The sequence below is a fragment of the Eupeodes corollae genome, chromosome 1, assembly GCF_945859685.1.
Source record: "Eupeodes corollae chromosome 1, idEupCoro1.1, whole genome shotgun sequence".
NCBI classification, from domain to species: domain Eukaryota; kingdom Metazoa; phylum Arthropoda; class Insecta; order Diptera; family Syrphidae; genus Eupeodes; species Eupeodes corollae.
This window is the reverse complement of record NC_079147.1, coordinates 179,634,137-179,657,218: the sequence shown is the minus strand read 5'-3', so window position 1 is coordinate 179,657,218 and position 23,082 is coordinate 179,634,137. Positions and strand designations below refer to the sequence as shown.

At 28.9% G+C, this 23,082-nt stretch overlaps 1 protein-coding gene across 10 annotated transcripts in view; it reads left to right on the top strand.

The window, feature by feature from the left end:
- The window catches only part of LOC129945021 (uncharacterized protein DDB_G0283357), a 353,725-nt gene extending 344,542 nt beyond the window's left edge, over positions 1–9,183 (top strand). For 6 of the 10 annotated variants that reach the window (XM_056056442.1, XM_056059447.1, XM_056054913.1 and 3 more), the window contains 2 exons: positions 4,552–4,965; positions 7,770–9,183. In XM_056056442.1, the coding sequence (XP_055912417.1) occupies positions 4,552–4,965; positions 7,770–7,801 (446 nt within the window). In that variant the 3' untranslated portion in view covers positions 7,802–9,183. The remainder of the gene's footprint in view (positions 1–4,551; positions 4,966–7,769) is intronic. The other 4 variants (XM_056060109.1, XM_056060866.1, XM_056058698.1 and 1 more) reach the window with 1 other exon arrangement.
- The last annotated feature ends 13,899 nt before the right edge of the window (positions 9,184–23,082 follow it).

The window sequence follows — 23,082 nt, the reverse complement described above, 5'->3', positions numbered from 1 at the left end:
TCACAGTATCTCGTAAAAAAAATAGATAAATTTAGACTATTGAAATTCGTCTTCGCTGTTTCTGATTTAACTTAAGAGATATGGAGTTTAGTGCCTACGTTAGTGTGTTTATGCCTGCGCAATTAAGCGTGTTATAGACTAACCGGTTTACTATCAAAGAAGTCTTTTCATGGTTCTAAGAAAACGTAAAATGGACACAATTCTTTAAACTGTCATTCTGCCAAAAAATCATAAGAATTTCTGTCTCTCATCCCTTCTGTCCAAGGTCATGGAAACGCTGATCATCTCAAGAAATATCTTGAAGATCGAAAGCTTCTTAATGACCGGCAATACGGCTTTCGTAGCAATAGGTCCACTGGTGATCTCATGGTTCATCTCACCGAACAGTGGAGCAATCTTTACATCGTTTTGGAGAAAGTAAGATTATTGCACTTGATATTTCAAAAGCACTTGATAGGGTTTGGCATCAGGCTCTCTTATCGAAAATGCGTGCTTTCGGTTTTCATAAATCCCTGTTTCAATTGATTAGTATTACCTTTCGGATCGTTCAATTCAAGTAGTATTGGATGGATTCAAGTCTGAAAACCATAAAATAAATGCTGGTGTGCCCCAGGGCTCTGTTTTATCTCCAACACTCTTTCTCATTTTTATTAATGATCTTCTGTCTGCAACATCTAATCCAATACATTGTTTCGTTGACGATAGTACTCTTAGCTTTTCATATTAGTTTTCAGATTCACACCCCTCTTCTTCAGATGTGGAACTGCAACGGCAAAATATGATAAGCTCATTAAATACTGACCTAAACAGCATTGTTCAATTGGGATTAAAAATCCGCGTGGAATTTAATGCTTCGAAAACCCAATGCTGTCTTGTATCGTTAAAGCGAGATCCATGGATGGCACTTGCATCAATGAGACTGAACAACTCGATATTCTCGGTATGTGTGTCACCAACCACATCTTGTGGAATGATCACATACGCGATGTCGCCAAAAATGCCGCATGATGTTTGGGATTCCTTAGGCGATGCAAGCAATATTTCACCCCTTCTGATCTGGCTGTTATCTACAAGACTTACATACGTCCAAAGCTTGAGTATTACTCCCATCTCTTGGCTGGTGCTCCTGCAACTTACTTAAGCCTCTTGGATAGTATTAAACGTAGGGCATTTAAATTGATAGATGATAATATAATCATAAGTTCATTTACTTCGCTTGAACATAGTCGTAAGGTCTCTTGTCTGACCCTTTTTTACCGTTATTTTAACGGCTAATGCTCTAGTGAAATAGCCAGTTGCATTCCTCCCCTTAAACAGTTGAACCGTAATACTCCCGCTTCTAGGAATGCTCATCAGTATACCCTCGAGCTCAACTTCGGTCGTACTGTCAAATACAGAGATTCGTTCTTTATCCGTACTACGCGAATGTGGAATGCCTTACCACACTCTGTCTTTCCTAGTCATTTCAATATTCAGGAATTCAAAACCAATGTGCACCGACATCTCCTTTTAAACCCTCTTTCCTATTCCTAGTGCTCACACTGTGCCTCTGCATAATAAGGGTAGTAATATCCCCTTGAGTGTGTGTTAATTATATAAAAAAAAAATTGAAAGAGTCCTAAATAGCCTATTTTTGGAGATGTCAAAACAGGCATAAAGTTATTCCAAGAAACCTTTAAGCTGAGGAGCTTGCAAAAATATATTAAATGCACAAAGTAAACATCGGTATACATACCTTTACCAGTACAAAACAAATTTGGCTACAGCTGGTTGCTAAACGCTCAAAACAACTCTTGTTTTTTTGGTATATTGCACAATTTTTCCGGTATAGTTGCGCTTACTGAACATTCTGAAATATATTTTCATGGTTTTTTTTTACTTCAAATGTTTTTTTGGAGATGGAAGAGACATGTCCTGTCCTATCCCAAAGAAGAAGACTTTACTTGGGAGTACAGTGATAAAACAAATGTTTCATCGCAGCAAGGTCCATATGTTTTATAGAAAAGGGAATATCCTAAAATCGACGTGCTATCATAACAGACCAACAATCTTTTTCGGAATATGAAGGCTTTTTTTCAGCCAACAACCACTAAAACCTACCCTAGTAGCAAAATTGAGAAATATTATAACTTTTTGTCATTAATTTCAACTCAACAAGTGACCTTTCAAAATAATTTAAAAAAAAAGTTTTTTCATACTTAGATACCAAGAAATTGTAATTTAATTTGTTTCATAATCATTTTTTCCAAACTCTGCCAACTGATGTCTGATTTCAATCCTCCTTCCTCTGCAACAAAATATTTGCGAAGAAGTAACCAATACGTTTATGAGAAAGTGTTGCTTAAATATATGAAGTTAGTTTTAATAATAGAGCTTAGCAACTGACCACTATTTAAACTTGTTAATTCTGCAAATTTTGACTATATCTTATACGAATGATTAAAGGTCTTAAAAAACTTTGCCAGGGTGAGTTCAACTGTTTCCAAAAACGCTTGGTGCCAATTTTAAAAGAACTCTATAGCTCACCGATAAAAAAGTCTATTCCTTTTTTGTTCATGACTTAGCTAAAGAGCAAAGTATGTACAGAGGAGGTGAAGAATTGTTTCATTTTCTGTTTAATAGCGGCTTTCTATCTCAGAAAATCTGTATATTAGAATTTGATATCACGTTTTCTTTCAAGACAAGACTTCTTAAATACTTAATTTTCTACATGTTAACGTTCCTATTAATGTTTTTACGAGCTCTTAAGATTTAAATTATGTTTTGTATTTATTTTATAGTAAATCCTAGAAAGTAAATAGGTGCATTGTCTTGTGGAAATATTCAAGACAGAGTTGCCAAAATATTCATTCAAAAAACATCTAACTTGATTACAAATTTCCAAAAAGCATAATATTTTAAAATATCGCTATGTGGCAATGGAATCAGATTACTACCTATTTACTGAAGGTGGCGCTACAGTCCGGGCGGACCTGGGCCTAAACCAACATGCGTCTTCAGCTAGATCGGTCCCTAGCTGTCTACAGTTTCGCACGTCAAGTTGGTTGAGGTTTTCACCCACCTGCGTGCGCCACCTGAGTCGCGGTCTTCCTCTACTGCGTCGTCCCTCGTGATTCGAAGACTTTCTGGGCTGAAAGTCCATTCGCTCAACATGATCTAGCCATCTAAGTCGTTGGACTTTAATTCTGTTAACTAGATCAGTGTCGCTGTACAGCGCGTACAGTTCGTCGTTATATCTTCTCCTCCATTCTCTATCTCGAAGCATCCTAAGACGCTCTCAGCTTTCTTTAACAGGCTCTAGGCATCAGCGCCAAAAATGAGAATCGGGATGATGAATGTCTTATAGATGGACTTTACTACTCAATTGCCTTCTAAGTCCAAAGAAGCAGCGATTTTCAAGAGTTATTCTTCATTTGATTTCTGCGCTGGTGTCGTTGTCTGAGTTTATAGCGGTGCCTAGGTAGACAAATTCCTCAACTACCTCACAGTTATAGCTCCATGGTGACGTTTTGTCCAAGACGTCGTTGTTAAATGTCTTTTTTGATGACAGCATATACTTGGTCTTGCCCTCATTGACCACTATTGATCCATTTTCTTCGCTTCCGCCGTAATGCTCAAAAACGCTCCACTGACATCAAGCTTTGATCTTCTAATTTTTTCAATATCATCTGCGTATCCGAGTAATTGGATGGACATTTGGAAGATTGTGTCTCTAGTGTTGACGATTGAGTTTTGCACAATTCTTTCCAAAACGATATTGAAGAAGTCGCATGACAGTGCATCGCCTTGTCTAAAACCTGGAAATGGAATCAGATTATATTGAATAATTTTCCGAATGCTTACCATTTTAAAATATAGTGAAGTATGTATAAAAGCCAATTTAATTCCTCAAAAACTATTTGAAACTTTACATCACTCAATATTTTCCTATTCAGTTTGTTCGTTTTATTCAAAATTGTAAATAAATTCATATATTTTGTGGCTACCTGTTATTACATTAATTTTATCATTATTTGTCCACAAATTCACAGAGCACTACAATCCGCTTCGGTTGCACTTTTGGCTTTGCCCAGAAAAACTAAATTAATTAAAATCCATCCACTCAGCTGTATTCAAATTATTTAAATATTTATGTACTGGTTGATTTGCATTATTTATTATATATTTTATAAATACAAAAAGAATTTACCCGTATATAAGAACAAATCCAATCCATTACCACTTAGTTGCATTTTTTTTTGTAAATTCAGTCATCACCAATTTAATAACTAATTTAATCGTATACATATTTATTCATTTAATTGTTTATACATAAATCAATAAAATTGGTTAAATCAGAAAAGAAAAACAAAAATTATTGTTAATAGAAATATAAAATGTAAATTACATAAATGTGGCTAACAAAAATTATTATTGATATTTATGTTTAAATGTTTTACTCACACACACAGGGTGTTTCATATCGAATCGCAAAAAAAAAATCAAACAAAAATGATGAGAAAAATTAAATTAAAATAAAACTTCCATTATTCTATTTTCAATTAATTTCAGCTCTTGATTTCCTTCTTGCAGCTGGTAATGGTTCAAATTCATCGGAGTTTGTGCGACAGGAATTGCGAGCAGTTGTCAGTGGGAGAGCGCAGCAATCAGCGGCAGCTGTCAATAACGGCGGTATTCCAGGTGGCGGCGGCGGTGGTGGTGTAAATAATCCAAGTAATACTGGAGGTGGTGGTCTAAGAACACCACAGAGCCCCCTCGGTATGGGCCAAGGACCGATGGTGGGCGGGAATAGTACAAATCAACTTGGTATGCCACAAAGCCCACAACAACAACAACAGGGAGTTGTGTCAGTTCAGCAACAGCAACAACAACAACAGCAACAACAACAACAGTTGACAGGGAATTCATTAATGAATACGCCACCAGATCCAACATTAAACTTCGGTTTCGACATACCACAGACACGTAAGTTGAAACCAAAAGTGAAAGGAATCTTTTTAGCATTACGCCCCTGACTTACTACTACTCAACAGCAGGACCCACTGACCAGAGATACACAGAGAGACGGCAAAAGTCAAAGATCAGATGAATAATTTTTCATTCTAACATGAATTATTGATACACAAAAATTAAACAATAATTCAAAATATCCATATCCATTGAAATATGTTTATTTTCAAAAATAAAAAGAGGTGTGTTTTTAAATTTGCAACAGTAGTATCGAAAGTTGTTTTCGAAAAAAAAAGAATCAAAAAACAAACATAGTTAAAAGTGTTTCAAAATGTATTTTTCTATTAAAAAAATTACCGATATAATGGTTTTTGAAAATGATCTTTACGAAACAACAAATTTGTTTTTATTTTTAGTTATTTTGCTTTTTGCTGTATTTATATAGAAACAAAGTGTGTGTCTTTCTTCCTTCTTAATTAAGTACAGTCTTGTCCAAGAGTTCTTTCTCTTAAGTATTGTAGAGATGTAGTCTGACTAAAATTTTAAACTAGGTCTCGATCAAGTCCAACACAATAAATAAGGGAAATCTTCCTTGACAGAGGAATTAAGCGAATAATTAAATATATTTTTGAAACAATATTAAATCACAATTGAATCACATATGCAATGATTGATTGCTAAAAAGCAATTTGTTCATCTTCATCCATGAGTGCCACTATCGATGGAATAACACTTTAAAGAGTGTTTTACATATAAATTAATCTTTGGAAATTGTAACTTATTCCACCCAACTATTACAGCTGCTCAGGAATTATTTAGAATTGTGACTTATAAAGCAATAAGCGCATTAATTTATACTCTCCAAGCTATTTACTTTAAGCTCTGGACCGTTTTTGTTGATATTGATTCAATTTTATTTATAAGAAAACCCCATTTACAACTATCGTTTTCGATCCCCTTCTATCCTGATATTTTCTTGCAATCTCTGGCGTTTGTGAAGCCTAAAATGGTTACAAAATGTAACTATATTTCATCTATGCAGTTAAAAGAATTGATACGAAATGAATAAAATAAATAAATTAGGTGGCGCAACAGTAGCAACGTATAAAACTAAGGTCTAGTGACTTACAACTCTCAACCAGTCCTGAGTAAAGTTTAAATGCTGAATACGAACGCCTAATGAAACCACTTTTCAAGACAAGAATTGCTCTTGGAGGATCTTCCTCACAAAAGAAAGTTAACCTCATAAAAACTTCAGGTAACACAAGCTGTGATTGAAAACCAACATCTCTAGCAGGACAGTTCTACGTAATAATTATCACACCATTCGTGAGCTATTTTAAAGTTCGTAATTTCAAAACCATCGCATATGAAAACTATAAGCCCCAAAATAATATGAATTACAAACTATGCCAATTAAGATGAACTTTATTCTTCTAATAAAATGTCATTAAGCTGTCCTTCCCCTCAGGCGTTTATACTCTGCCGTAGTAGTTTAATCAGCTAGATTTTACATTCCACTTTCACTCGAAATGAAATAAAATTCCATTCAAAATGAAAATTTGAGGTTTTGAAATTCATTTTTATCGATATTAGTTTCTTTTTCAATTAATTTGAATTCGAAAAAAGGGAATTTTGATTTAAAAAAAGAAGTAAATTTTTATCATACCAAAAAACGCAGCTTAACTAGTTTTTGAAATAACCTGATTTGTGTGAACTTGCTTCTAATTCATATTTGAAGAAACGAACAAAGCATTCAAAAGTATTTTGTAGCACGACAAATGTCTTCTCTATAACTTTTCAAGTAAAACAATGTTCCTTAAAAAGAAGACTTATTTCCGTCTGCGCTGCGATCCGTAGCAATATCAGTGTTTTTTAACCGATATTTGAAAACTGCTTTCCGCTAAGAAACGTCAATCTGCAGGTAATGATTACTCTAGGAATTGTATAAAGACAGTATTGACAATACAAAAAAATTGTTTGCTGCTTTAATTGTATTTGAAATGATGTCGAAAAGTATTCGAGACTATGAAATCGATCGTATGATAAAACCCTGAAAATAATTTTCACTTAATTTTCACGTCTATACTTAGCTTTTAAAATGACCCAAAGAGAGAGGAATGATGTATACTTAACCGAAATTCCCTAAACTGTTTCCGACTTTGGACAACTAGAAATACTACTACACAAGACAAGTCCAGTCCACATAAAAATTTTTATTAGTGGTAAGTTAGTACAATTCAGCAGGTCTCATAGCCAGATTTGCATGATAAAATAATTGATATCCAAAATCGTTTGTTTATTTAATTAATGAATTAGTATGTTGGAAAGATGAAAAGACGCTTTGACTTGCTTACTCAAGTATATCGTGAAGTTAACCCTGAATTCAGGATGTTTTAAGAATAGATGTAACATCCAAATATATTTATACTCATTCTAATTTTATCTACATCCTCTTAGATCCATTCAAGCAGCATTGTTTATTTTATTTTGTTCTTAATCAAACACGAGCCCTAAAAACTGAATGAGAATAAAATTCCAAGATTAAAAGAATAATTCAAAGTATTTCTCAAATGAATTCAACCTCTTCCCTGAATGCCAAAAGCAGGAATATGAAAAATATTCTAAACTATCGAATACACTCATAGATATTTAAATAATATATTCCAATGTTAGAGAACATTAAAAAACCAGAGTTCTTGAGGACAAGACTGCATTATTATGAGTATCTCTATTAGTTCCTTGCTAAAAACAAAAAAACTCACTTATAATTTATAATTCTTTATTAATTTTTTTATTTCTTCTCTCCTCATTTTTAGCCGACTTCTTTGGAAGCAGCACAACAAGGTGACCCTAATAAAGGAAACACACAATCCTTGCTCCTACACCAGCTGCTATCTTTAAGCTAACTAAAGTTAGTTCCATAATTTATTATTAAAAAAAAGAAAACAACAAAAAAAATACTTTCACAAAAAACCGACAAAAAAATCTTTATCGATTGTAGTTAAATTTTTAAATAATAAACAAATATTAAAAAAGATACAAACAAAAAAATTAAGGATACAGTTGACCAATACGAAAATTTTTAAAACAAAAAATTGAAAAATCGGAAATAATGGGATACAAAATTTTGAAAAAATAAAAACTATTAAAAAAAATGTTTTTAAGAGAATTTAAATATCTATCTATCTATTAAATATAAATATTAAAGATATTAAACAAAATAAATTACAAAACAAAAATGGTAATCTGTGGTTTGGTGGCATTGCGACATAACAAAATAAAATTCAAAAAAAAATACAAAAAAAGAAAACTAGATCTATATTATATATACATATATAAACTTATACACTTAAATTGAAATAGAATTTAAAAAGAAAATGATAAACCTTAGCTTATTTAATTTAATTATTTAAAACAAAACAAAAATAATAGAAACAAATTTATATATCTATATATATAAAAATAATATTAACATATTTAATAATAATTAAAACGTATACCAAGGATTGGATATCTATGTCCACGTTTTTATTTTGGGTATTTAAATTTAAAAATAAAACAAGTCTAATGAAGTTCTTAAGGAAAATAGAGAAAAGAAAAAAAAAACAAGTAATAATGTTTAAGATCTTTTTTATATAAGTTTACTAACAAAAATTAACATCTAAATTAAATATGAATTAATTAATAACTCAAAACAAAAATTATGAATATGTAAAAGTATATAATTTTTCAGTGTGATAAAATGGAGTATAAAAAAAATTATGTAACTTTTTAAATTAAAGTAAAAACAAATTAAGTAAATTTTTATTTTTTACGTAGTAAAATTCAAATCATATTTTTAACAATCATCAGAAATGTCATTGATTAAAAAAAAAACCAAAACAGTTTATAAAAAAAAACAATGTGAAAATTCTCGAAGTAATTTCAGCAGTTTTTAACAGAGATGGAAATTAAGATTTAAAAACATGCTTAAAATAAAAAATGTTGATAAAAACTTAAATATTTCATAATTTAGTTAATTATTCAAATTGAAGTAAAACTTCTTAAATTAAATTAAATGGCACATCAAACACAAGATGATTTCTCCAAGGGATTATTTTTATAAAAACTGATGGAATATTTATTTCCAGAGATATCTGTAATCTTAGAAGCATAAGTCTTTGAAAAAATTTTCTCAGCTTTGCTTTAATAAAGATTCGCTAAAAAAAGTTTTCTTGTCTTAATTTGAAATTTCATGTTATTCATTTGATAAAGAAAAATAAGGGTCAAACTTCAAATAAATTCTTTCTTCCATTAGTTCGACTTTTACAATTATAGGGACAATTCTATTTACATTGCCTTCTCTTGAACAGAGTTGAAATGAGCCTTTTAAACTAATGACAAAATTATATTTAAAGTAAAGTTAGGTTTCGCCTAAAGGACTTATGTTAAGAGTTAATCAAACTAAATTTCTCTTCTAGCATTTTAACACTTTTCTAAAAAAAAGGTGGATTTTATAACTTAACACATTTAAAAACAAATTGATTCTCTGGAATCTTCTTATTTCTCAATTTTGTATAATGGGATATAAATCCACTTGTGTTTTTTTTTGTTTTTTAAATCTCATTTCTATCCTTAAACTTCTTAAGTTCTATCGAGACGTTTAAAAAATTGTTTGAATGAAATCGTGTAGCAGATATTGGATGTGACATTATTTTGACTAAAATGTAAATAGCATTTCCTCTACTTGTGATGTGATTGAAACAGTTTCGTTAAATCGATATTATTTTGAGTAAAATAACATCTCTGTTAAAAACTGTTGAAAAACAAATAGGAAAATATTATTTTGTTCTCTAATATTGAATATTCAATTAATTCTTTTTTAAATCAAACCATTTTAAATTTTCTTTCTTGAATATTATTATTATTTTTTTTTATAATAAATCATAAATGAAAACAATTTAAATGTGATGAAAGAATTAAACAAAAAAACGACATATACATATGTAAAAAATAGAAGAAAAAAAGAAAAACATTTTATAAATATCTGTAAATAATAAATTGAATTTAAATTGTATAATTTTAAATACAAAAAGAAAACAAAACATATACAAAACAATTGTATACATGCATAAATGCATTAGGTATATATTATATATTTTATACATTTATGTAATTAGTTTCATAATTGTATACACACGAAATAAGTGATTGGTTATAAATTTTGCTTTATTACTATTAAACAAAAAATAAATATTCTATATGAATTTAAATTTAACACACACAATAACAACAAAAAATCTTATTTAATTACCTGTAAAAAATAAACTTATAAAAAGAAAAGCAAATGAAATAAAATTGATTTAGTTTAAAAATACAAATATAAATAGACGGTGTTACACTATTTTTTTTTTTGTAAATATAACAATTTATTCTCCGAAATTAAGCAACAGAAATACAGAATACATAGAAAATAAATTTGTAAAAAAAAGATTTTAAAAGAATTGTTAAAGAAAAATAAACAAAATTAAATTTATATATGCCACTCATATAAATCAATATAAGAAAGTAAATAAGAATGAAGGAGAAATGAAAAAAGTTTACGAACTAATTGGGTTATCAATGATTAACAATCTTTTTGTTGTTTTTTTTTTAATATAATTTATATCAATAAAATATATACACATGCAGGAAAAAATATATATATATGTATTTAAATAGTTAATTTGTTTTACCTTGTTGAGTTATATTATATTTAAAAATAAAAGCGAAGAAATTAACACATTAAAAAATAAATTTTCATAGATGATACAAAATGGAAATTACGTTATTATGTTACTGTTCACGCATACACACACACTATACATGGAATTGTAATATTATTATTATTATTATTATTATTATTTTTTCGTATGTTTTAATTCCTATCAAACAAACAAATGAAAATATTTTATTCTTATTATTATCGTTTTACTATTATTTTCTATTTTTAAGTTTAAAATTAATTAAAAACAAAAATAGAAAAACACACGATTGAATAATTTTGTTTGATAATTTAAAAAAAAAGAAACATAATTTTGTTAAGTTATAAAGAAAAAATACATAAATTAAGTTAAATTTAATGAAGATTTATAAATATATATATATACAAAAAACATTTAAAGATACACATAGTATATTTAAAAATGAGTTTTTTTTTTCTTTTTTGTTTTCGTTTATTTCCTTTTTATGCTTTTAACTTTATTAAAAAACAAATGTTAAATGTTTTTTTTTTTCTTTTTAATATTATTATTATTGTATTAAAAAAATATTACTATTAATTAATATATTATGGTAAATTTTAAGTTTATAGTTATTTTTCTTTCTTTCTTAATATACAAAATATTTTATCGGTTTTAAAAGTATATAAAAATGTGTTTTATTATTTTTTGGACTTGGGTTTCGTTTTGATTTCAACGGAGGATGGTTTTTCTGTAAATGCAAGATTTTTTTTAAATACTTACTTAAAGAATGTTTTTGAAATTAATGCCCCTAATGCGGTATGTTGACAATTAAATTTTTGATATTCCAAACATTGATACATGTTTCTTTTTGCAAAAGCTTTATCAAAAATCTGTCTTTCTTTACAGCAACTGAATAGAAAAAAGTATGACTCCTCTTCCCCATCAAATTTCTCGTTCTTAAACTTTAATTTCAATTTTGTATTTCACAAAAAAGAATACGAAAGGGCATAAATAATAGTGCTAACGACACAAGTTGATACTCAACTGGCATTCATAAAATTTTTCTTTTGTAGTGAGAATAATTCATTTAAACCTCACATTGGAATGTAATTATTTGAATAGTAAGTTTGCTAAGCGAAAGTCCTTATAATTTGATGTATTAAAATAAAATATATACAGTGATTCCCAAAGAGAATGTTAATTTTCCAAATGCAATTCCTTTAAGAAAATGTATGCAATTAGTAAACCTTATAATCATTTTAAAGCATATTTCAGCTCGTATTAAATAAAATTAAATTTCAAATTATTAATTAGCTCATAAACAAAACACAACTCTTTAATTTAACCTCTCTCGGACACTCGCTGGTTTTTCACTGTTTTAACTCTGTAACGATATTTTTTGTTTCAAATGAGAATGCTATTGATATTACATATTACATATTTTCATGATTTAAAATGTAAAATAGGATTCATAATATGATCTAAAAAGTAAAAGGAAAAAAGCTGGACCAAAACGATGAAAAGCTACTTTTTTTAGTCTAATCAAATCCTCCTCCTTATTTTCGGAATCTTTAAAGATTTTTTTAAAGCGACCACTAGTAAAGAAATCAGCAAAGAAACCATCAGAGATAATAGAATGTATGTATGGCGGAATGCAAATGAAGAATTGTCTCATAAGCATACTCAAGCTATTGTGAAGCATGGCGGTGGGTTGGTCATGGTATGAAGATGTATTGCAAGTTCGAGTGCTCAGAACCTAACATTTTGTGGAAGGTTAAATGTACCAGATGGCTAATATCAGTTGTTTAAAACAACATAAGAGGTTTAGTGTCAGTGAGACCGGAATGTAAGACGATTGTACATTCTACCAGGACAACTACCCATAGCAAGTTCACAGAGAAGTCATCGGACAAAAATTCAATCGAGAATATATTTGATGAAATTTAACGGCACGTTGCTCGAAAGAGCTTTAGAAACATTGAAGAAAATTGAAGAATTGCAAAAAAAGTCCTAATAAGTATGATTGTCTCTTGAATACCTCAAAGCTTTGAGAAAGTTGTCGAATCGAAAGGATACGCAACTAAAGGACGAAATATTAAGTGGCCATTTATGTGTAAGGTATTAAATTATTGTCTTGTAATTTTGGCTTATTTAAAATTAAAATGTGTTAAAATGTTATATAAAACGGTTATAAGTTTTACACTCTTCATAAATATTCTTTTAAAAAATGTATTGCGAAAATATATATCTCTGTGACCGATTAATCGTGGAAACTAGTGTATATAAAGGGTTTCCTATTTAGGACTTCACAGCTTTCCCAATTGAAGAGCGTAAGTCGCTTTAAATGGCTTCAATGAGCTTCAATTCTTGAGTAAACTCGATGATGAAATAAGATGCTTACACAAAATAAAATCTGAATTCCAGTACAAAATTTGTGCAACCGTTTGTCGTTCGTGTAGTTCACTGTGCTGAAAATGTTGAGTTTACTGAATTAATATAGAAAATCAGCTAGTTTTCAGGGTTCTACCATTCTATCGATTTCATTACTTCGAATACTTTTCGAAATCACTTCAGGTGAAATTAAATCTGTTGGTTGTCATGATTTGTATAAATTCTTATATTTATATATTATTTATAAATTTAAGTTGTTTTTATTTGCATTGTGTTGGTCCACCAGCTAGCTGTAGGTTTGAATGTGTCAGTTTTTTAAAAGAATAGTTTTTACTCGAAAAGTTATGGAAAAGACATTTTGCATGCTGAAAAATCATTTTAAATGCTTTGTCCGTTCTCTCAACTACAAAGTAGAAGCTGTAACTTCTCTCGAAAGAAGTTAAATTTTATTTTCCGACCTATCTGGTCGAATTCAAACCCCTTGAAAATCGTAAATATTTAAATGCATTACACGGAAATTCATTCGTTTTGAGTTCGAAAAAACTATACTGATAAATTCAGAACTTCAATTTATATTTTGAATCGATTTCGAGAAGGTGAAACTATGAGCTTTGTTTGTAAACTTAACCCTCCTCACCAGATGAGATGATTTATAGTTTTTCTGTTGCCAATTGAAATGTTGAAAATCTTAAAAAAAAGAAGAATTAAACAGTCCCAATTTAGAAATCATGAAAAAGTTAGTTCTTTAATTTTTGGAAATTATTTCATGGATTTATTTACATCATAATTTGCATTTTTAATTTTATTTCTTGGTATATTGTTTTTATTTGAGTTTAATAAAAGCATGATGAGTAAGTAACCAAAATAAAAAAAAATTATGAAGAACATAAACACTCAAAAAATAACACAACAACAACAACCAAATGACAAGCAACATGGAGAAAGGTAACAAAATACTTGGGAAAATAGAAATACCTCTATTTAAGTTCAAAATAAAAATAATACAAATTAAATTTAATATAAATAAATATTATATATATATATATTATATAAAACAAATTATTCTACATTATATAAATAAATTGCAACCCAAAAAATATTAAATATATATATACACATATTACTTGAATATAATTATTATATTATATATTAGATATACCATTTAGAAATATTCAAAATTAAAAATTGTAAAAATTGTGTATACATAATTGCTTTTTATTCATGAAACCAAAACAAAAATAAAAACAATTAAAGTGAAAGAAAAGAAGAAGAAAAAAAGTATTAAATAAAATAATAGAATTTAGAACTTAAAAACAATAAAGTTAATTGCACATAATAAGAGAGACAAAAAGAAATCATAAATTTCTTAAGTATTAAAACTTCAAATAATATAAAGTTATAATGTTTTAAGTTTAAAAAAATGTGATGTGTAAAAAGGTGCAGATAAGTAAACAAATTGGTCGATTTTAAAAGAGAAAAAATGAAAATAATTATTTAAAAAAAAAAACACTTCTTTTGATATAAACAAAAAATAAATAAATAGATTCTTATACACAATTCAAATTATACCAAAGTACATTAATAAAGTGCATTACTGGCTTTAATACAAACAAAATAATGAATATTATGTAAACAATTTTTCACAAAACGAAGAGAATTTTAAATTCCCCATTTCATATTTAAAACAAAAAGTAAACACATTAGTATACTTACTTAAAGAAAAAAAAAAAAAAAACAAAACAACAAATTTAACAATGTTAAAACCTGAAGAAAAAAATTAAATGACAACTTTAAATAAAATGATTCGGCAGATACCTTCAAACGCATATAACCTCAAAAAAAAAAATATATCTTGTATAAAGTTTTAAATTTTACAAAAACGCATTTTAAATATTTTGTTTAAATCTGATATGGAAAAAAAAACAATATTGTATGATAATTTTATTTAAAAAAGTTTAATTTGGTAGTGCAACTTATGTCATGAGTCATAAGACTTCTTTCTTATCATTGTTTTATGATTGTTTCTAGAACCCTAATTTTAAGACTACTTTGCAGCCAAGACATAGAGAGATAAGTCAATTGATGTAAGACTCGGTGGATTTCTTAATTAGAGATTTAATTTTTTATCAAAGGGCCTCAATAGACTCAAGGGAGACTTATGAGCATATTCAGCTAGAGGAAAGTTTTTTTTTGTTGTATAAGGGTAAGAAGCAGTTGCTATTGAATATGTTGTTTTGACTGGTGCCCCACAGGGATGTGTTTTAAGCCCGTTAATGTTTTCCTTGTTTATAAACGATATCGAAAATCATATAGAGAGTTCCTCATGGTGATATAACTGTACAAATGTTATTACATATATGCTGATACTTCAGCTTTAAATAAACAATTAACGGCTGTTTCTGCTATTGTAACGAAGTTTACGGCTCTCAATGGATGGAGGATATGAAAAAATCAAAAAAATAAATAGTTAAATTACCCTCGAATACTCCAAATGTCTACGTTTAGTCCTAGCTAATGCTGACTTTTTAAGCATGACAAAATATTTTGTATGAGTGCGTTTCAATATTAGACGAACAAAGGTATTTGATGCATATTGAAAAGGCTAGGTCAAGGGACCTTTCTGCCTGTGTTTTAAGGAAGCACAGAAAGAATGAATGCGTCTTAGAAGTCAGTCAATTAGAAAGGGAAACACTTCTGGTATCTCTTATGAAAACCAACTTGGACGCAGTCTCAAACCTTACCCGTACAACCTTAATTTTTTAAAGGCAACAACTAACATGGAATTTTGTTTTTGATTATTCAATGGAAATCTTCAAAAGAAATTAAAATCAGTACTGAACATTGTGGGCACTTACCACTGTAGTTAATCAGAGCTTTTCTACGGAAGGTCGACAAATGATTTTTCGTTCTTTATTTGAAGTTCACTAAAAGGGTAGTTCATGATTGTAATACTTCTTTTTCTTATTAACCTCCAACAATTATTTTGCACATTTAACAGAGCCTCCATTTCGGATTAGGTCTGACTTTGAAGACGCTGCGGATTGTGTGATACAGCGTGTCTTTTAATCACTTCTGTAGCCATTTCAATTTGACAGTATATTCTGATATCTGATGTTGATTTGGTCTGTGTCACCGAAACATAGCTGAGAAATTAAGTAAATGACGAATTGAGCAGGTAGAGGATTACTATTCTTTTCGGTTTCTTGACCGTGTTAGAGAAAGTGTGGCAATATTTGTTTAATCTATTTTAAAATGCAAGCTTTAGTTTAAATCTTACGCAGGTAGCAGTCTTACATATTTGTTCATTTATATTTTCGGAAGCGATAGTAGTCTACTTTTAGGGGTAATTTATAGACCAAATATGAACGTGGAACATATAAAAATGTAGACTTTTCATCTCTTTTTCGATTATAGAAGCAACTTATTAAATACAACTTATGAAATACCAATATTTTGCCTGATAGGAGAAAACACGGGTAACGCTCAATATAAGACTGTTAATGCAACAATGGTATAATGCTTGAACTTGAAATCCGTTTGTCTAATCAACTGAGTTCTTCCTTAAATGAACATAAACTGTGGAGGAACCTGCGTAATTTTAGTTTTGGTAAGGCAAGAGATATGCCTGCTTACGATGTTGATGTTAACTTACTTAATAAGTCTGCAGTTTTTCTAGACGTTTGGGAAGACACAAAAAATCACATCACTTTTTAAAAGTGAGAGAATTTAGCTTGTACAAATCAACACTTATCTTGCAGCAAACTCTTTGCTTCCTCCAGAACAATCTGGCTTGCGGAAAAAGCACAACAGCAATCTTTGCATGGCTGAAGAAACAAGACGACCACCGGATAAGGACAATGCATATTTCTTATTGTTATTTGATTTTTCTTAGGCTTTTGACACAAGCAAACACTTGATTTTGTGTAAAATACTTTTGCAGCAATAAAATTTGTCTGCAAGTTTCGCTAAGTATGCCTAATATTTGTTGACTAAATGAAAACAAGCAGTTCAAATTAGTGGCTTTTAATTCTCTCGGTGTTCCTCAAGGTTGGATTTCCGGTCCAATACGATTCTGTATTTATGTCAATGAACTTCCAAGTTTTATCAAAAACCACTCTGATGACTTTCAATTTTACTTCAGTTCTTCTCTTGGACTCATTGAGCATAAATATCAATGAAGACTTTGACAAAATTTCAAACTGGTCTTACTTAAAAGGGTTGAACCCTTTTCATTCTTATAATATTCTTGATCTTTGCTTTCTCTAGATTATGTTAAGTAATGCCCCCATTGAATACGTAGAAACTGTTTAAGATCTCAGCGTTAATATTAGCTGTTCTCTAACTTGGGAAAACCATGTAAATGAAATTACAAGCGACATTTCTGATACCCTACGTACTTTATCGGTAAACCAATGCGTGTTGCTTACTAAGACTGTCAATATCAATCCTAATAGTTGTGAGTTGTATTGCAATTGTAAATTTGGTAGTAAACGTAAGTTAATGTTCACAGATGCTTTCTACTTCTTTCATGGAACTTTGTGAGTGTGACATGAGCGGACTTTCAATATGAGTTACCAGATAGGCCCTTTATAAATATTATCAACGAGGTTCCCAAATGAAGTGAAGTTGTTTTCAGGGTTCCATTACTCAAAATATTTCACTACTTCGAATACTATTTGAACCCAGCTGAATTTTGTTTTTCAAAATAGTATTTGTATATTTTGTAAAATTTTGTATGTTTTCATTTGTTTTCATAAGATTGGTGTAGGAGCATAGGCTGTGAATATTTCTTGAAAGTCCCTAAAAGAACATTGCTTTACTCCAAGAAGACATTTGGTGTGTTGAAATACGAGTATGTTGTAAATGTCTTATCTGTTCTCTCCACAAACATGAAGCATGTTAAACAATCAAAAGATGCGATCTCTTATAAATATTTGATTTGTACACATATGACAAAGTTGTACTATTATTTTGATTGATTTCTCCAGCTACAAATTCCTAGTATTTTATTTAACTCTTATGCACTTGAAATTAATCAATGTACATACAAAATTTACTTCAAGTTTGTCAATACAAAAAACAAAAAAGTACTTCTGTAAATTTATAAAAATAATAGATATTATATATTTTCACACCACAAAATGCAATTACAAAACAAAAAATAAAAATGTAGAACCTTATTATTACAAAACAAAAACAGTTGAATTTTAATAACAGAAAAAAACGTATTTTTCTATAAGCAAAAACATAATTAAAAAAATACGAAATCTTTATAAACAAAAATGTAAAAATATACAAAAAAATCACTTAAAGTGCAGTTTCAAAAACCATTGTTAAATAAATTACAAAAAAAAAAAATGAAATACACTAAAAGTTACGCACTATAGCGTATATATAGACAAAAACAAAATAAAGTAAATATAAAATTGAAACACCAAAAACCAGCACCTTCAAAAATTGTATAAATAAAACATTAAAAATAAATTAAAACATCGTTGAATATAAGAAATAGTAAATTTAAATCCACTGCCGATATTTTCATACCGTATACAAAAAGCGCATAATAAACAAAAAAAAACATAAAAATAGTCACAAGTCACAAAAAATAAACAAAATATTTAAACAAAAATCAAGAACTTAGACAAACAAAAAACATAAAAAATTACAACAATTACAAAAACTTAATGATAGTTTTTAAGTATGTTTCCAAAGGTGACAAAAAGCAAACACATTATTATTATTAGTATGAAAATCACACTTCATTGTACATAGAATTTCATTTTTTGTTTTTGAATTTTCTTGAAATATATATTACGAGTAAAATCGATTTGAAAATCAACAAATTTGGTACGAGGTGATCGAAATATGTTTTGTTAAGACGAAAATTCGATCACGGATTCGAAATGATTGGCTGTGTAAAAAGTGTAAAATTGTATTCAAGAACTGGTAAAAATAATATTTCAAAATGCTTTCTTTAAATTCTATAAAGCATTTCTAATAATTCTATAATTATTTTGTTTTCATAACAATTGTAAAAAAAAAACACAAAACACCATAGAATACAAACCTCAATCCATACCTAAAATATAAATAAATAAATAGTTATCAAAAAACAAAAATAAAAATAAAAATAAAAACAAAAACATCAAGATACCTTCAATAATAATTGTTTTCGTTTTCTCTTTATTGTCTGTTGATTCTTTTTTAAATAAATAAAAAAATTTACATGAAAATATCTTCAAAATACAAAATAAAGATGTCCCCTATCAATTGTTAAACAAAGTATTTAAAAAACAAAATAAATAAACTTATTTATTCAGAATTTAATAATAAAGAAAAAAACAAGAAAAACAAAAAACATAAAACATTGTTCTTACTATAAGTTGCTGTACCTTCGAATCTATATAAATATATTCATGTATTATTAATAATAATAATAATATTTAAACAAAAATTGTATGTATACACTAAAAAAATAAAAACATTTTATTTAATATTCTTAAATTCTTTAATTTTGCTGACTTATAAATTTTGTAATTTTTGAATAAAAATATATATATACGAAATCATTACCTACATATTATTATGTATTTAACAAAATGTAAAAATTTATAAAAACGTATTTTTTAATTATACTACAATATAAAAAACAGTTTTTAAGAAGAAATTGTTTTTATTTTTATTTGTTATTTTGTACATAGTTATATTAATTAACATTTTAACACATCTGCATTACTTACAAAATATTTATTATTATTAGTGAGGCAAACAAATACGAAAGTAATGAAAATAATTATTATTATTATTAAATACACAAGTTTTGTTTACTATTTAAGATTCATAATTTATTAAGAAAACAAAAATGTCAAAAAAAAACAAAAATAATATGAATATAAATTTATGTATATTATTATATTGTATTTGAAATTATTTCAAAAAACAAAAAATAAAAAAAGAAACAAGAAATTAAATGGCAGACAACAATTACTACAAAAAAAGAAACAAATATATATATATACACTCATAATAAAAAGACTAAATATTAATACTGTGCCTTTTTATTTTAAATATATTTTAAATTTTTTAAAACGTATGTCTAAATTTGCCATAGTTATATTTTAGTTTCCGGGGAACAACATCTTAGATTCAAAGGAAGAATTGGAGCAAAAATGGCAGAACCAAAAGTTTTTAATATTATTTCAAAGATTCTATTTGATTTACTTCGACTTTGAATATTTTTCGTTTTATCTGCACGACAATTGTAATAACTCAGAAAATTAGGGTCCGATTTCGAAAATCAAGAAGAAATTGTATAAAATTTTTGGATTACACAACATCTGAAAGAGTTCGTTGGTGGAAAAAGAAAAACGTCAAGTTTTTTTTATTAAATAAAGATTTTTAAGTAATGTAGGGTTTCTAAAATGTTGGTCTCACCATATGTGTATAAATCTTTTTAATACATAAACTATGTACTTTTAATAATTACAGACATTCAAGCGGTTTTTAATACCATTAATATTTAACACTTAAACACAGTGTCTTATAGTTTTGAGTATCAAAGTGAGAGGGAAAAACAGAGTTGGGTAGAGCATTTCACATTCTTGATGTGCGGTTAAATGAAGAGTATCTATACTTGACAGTAAGCTCAAGTGTAAACTGATTAGCATTCCTGGAAGAGCGAGTATATAGGCTAAATGGTTTGAAGAGGTAATGCTATCAGCAAGTTTGACAGAACATAGTTCGTAACAATATCAGTAAAATAACGAAAGGCAAGAGACATTGGTGAAGTTGGTTGAGTGATGTTAATGTTTTGGTGATAGTTCAATCGTCTATCATTTTCAAAGTTCTTTTTTACATTCTATCCAAAAGACTTCAAACTTGTTTTAGGAGCACCTGTCCACATATGCGTTTTGTATGGAAAAAGACTTTTGTAAACTACAGCACGATTAGAAGGGGTAAGCATTACTTACATTGTTGGAAAAATCTGAAGCACCAAAATGAATTTTTGGTAACGTCGATTATGTGATAAATTTATAAAGATGATCTTAGATACACATACTGAGTATTGAAAGGTCATTAGTTTTCTAGATAAGGGATGGTTAAGTTTTAACTACAAGAGACAGCGTTGAGTTTTTAAAGCGATAAATTCTACACGGTATTATTATTCCCCATCAGCCAATGCTGTCGGGATCGAGTTTAAGAAGCTTATTATACGCTGGCGTTGAAATTCCACATTAGAAGTGGTAGAAAAGAGATTGTTTATTAATATAGAAAAGAGAGTTGAAAACAAAGTAAAGCCCTGAGGAACACCACCATTTACAACTTGTTTGTATTGAACTGTTAGAAAGGTAGTTTTTAAAACAACGAAAAAGAGATTCATCAATACTAAGAGAGCTTGGTGTCAAATTCTATCATATGCAATTAAAATATTAAGTTTTCTGGTTCCAGTGAAGCAATTTCTACAAAAGCTTTTCTAACAGTCATTAAGAAGTCTTTCATACTTCAAAATATTTCTTCAGCTAATAAAAAATCAGAGTTACATTGTTCATTTTAGAAGTGCGCAATATATCGCAATAATCCTAAGTACTTTTCTAGCAGTTGATTGAGTTATAATTTAAAAATTAGAGGAGTCTTAGTCCGTCCAATGGACCCTTATAAAAATAAAACGTCAACGCAAAAGCACTGCACTGCCGCCGTTTTAAAATTAATCACTTATATTTATTATAAATTTTAAAACCCCATTTCTGTAATTCTGTTACATTTTGCAGTTTTTGTGAAAAAAATCAACAAAACCCTATTTTTTTTTAAGTTTAAGTTTTAAGAAAGAAACCTTTCGCCGTGTTGAATTGATAGTCTACTCCAATTAGTAGGAACATTCGGGAGTCATTGCCGATAAACGGACACAGCCTAGCCGTGGTAAGAAGTATAAAAAATCATATTAATCATATTAAAATTAAAAGTAATTAATTAAAGAGTTGGGCCACCAGGGCATTAGCATGGTACCGCCTACTCAGCAATATCGGTATACTGAATTGGATATAGAAGGAAGACGAGTAGTCGAAAAAGAGTGCTTCAACAGTGACGACGTCGGTCCGGAACATATTACACTAATGTAAAATTTATATTCAATAAAATTAAAACAACGAATAGAAAATCAACGACTGTTTATTTTTAATAACTATACATATATCTCCCAAAAAAACACCCTTTTTATTTTTCCCCAGTTTTGTATTAATGATTAAATTTCTTTGGATATACCCAAATAGTAGTTAACAAAAAAGAAAATGCGCTTGATAGTAAATAAATACATTCATCGAAGTGTGAATATGCTAGTAAATATTTTTGTCAGATTTTATAAATTTTTTGTCGTTTCACTTACGTCATAGCAACAACTACTTTTTTTTCTTTCAAACGTTATGTCTTGGTTACCGGTGCTATAACCCAAAAATGGTTAACCGATATAAATTCAGCACCAAAAAATACCATTAAAGTGACCTGTAATGCAAGGTTGCAAAAAGTTTATAGTCGAAAAATATGAAGGGGAAGAGTGGGGCAAAAGGGATAAAATCGATTTTTAGCTCTTCAAATACATCCTGTCTTACTCATCAGGTCTCGTTCCGGGCGAGTGCAAAACTGCATTTGTTCAGCCCATCCCAAAAAAAGCGAATCCTCTTCACCCTCTGACTACCGACCGATTGCACTAACGTCCCTTCTTTCCAGGGTCATGGAAACTCTGATTAATTATCAACTCAAAAAATATCTTGAAGATCGAAAGCTTCTTAATGCCCAGTACGGCTTTCGCAGCAATAGGTCTACTGGTTATCTCATGGTTAATCTCACCAAACAGTGAAGCGTTCGGATCGTTCAATAAAAGTAGTATTAGATGGCTTCAAGTCTGAAAACCACAAAATAAATGCTGGTGCGCCTCAGGGCCCACTTTCCCTTTCCATAATAAAGGCAGTAATATAATTTTGAGTGTCCGCTTATTATAGGTATAAAAAAAATAAAAATCAAGTGTTTTGCTTAAAAACGTCAA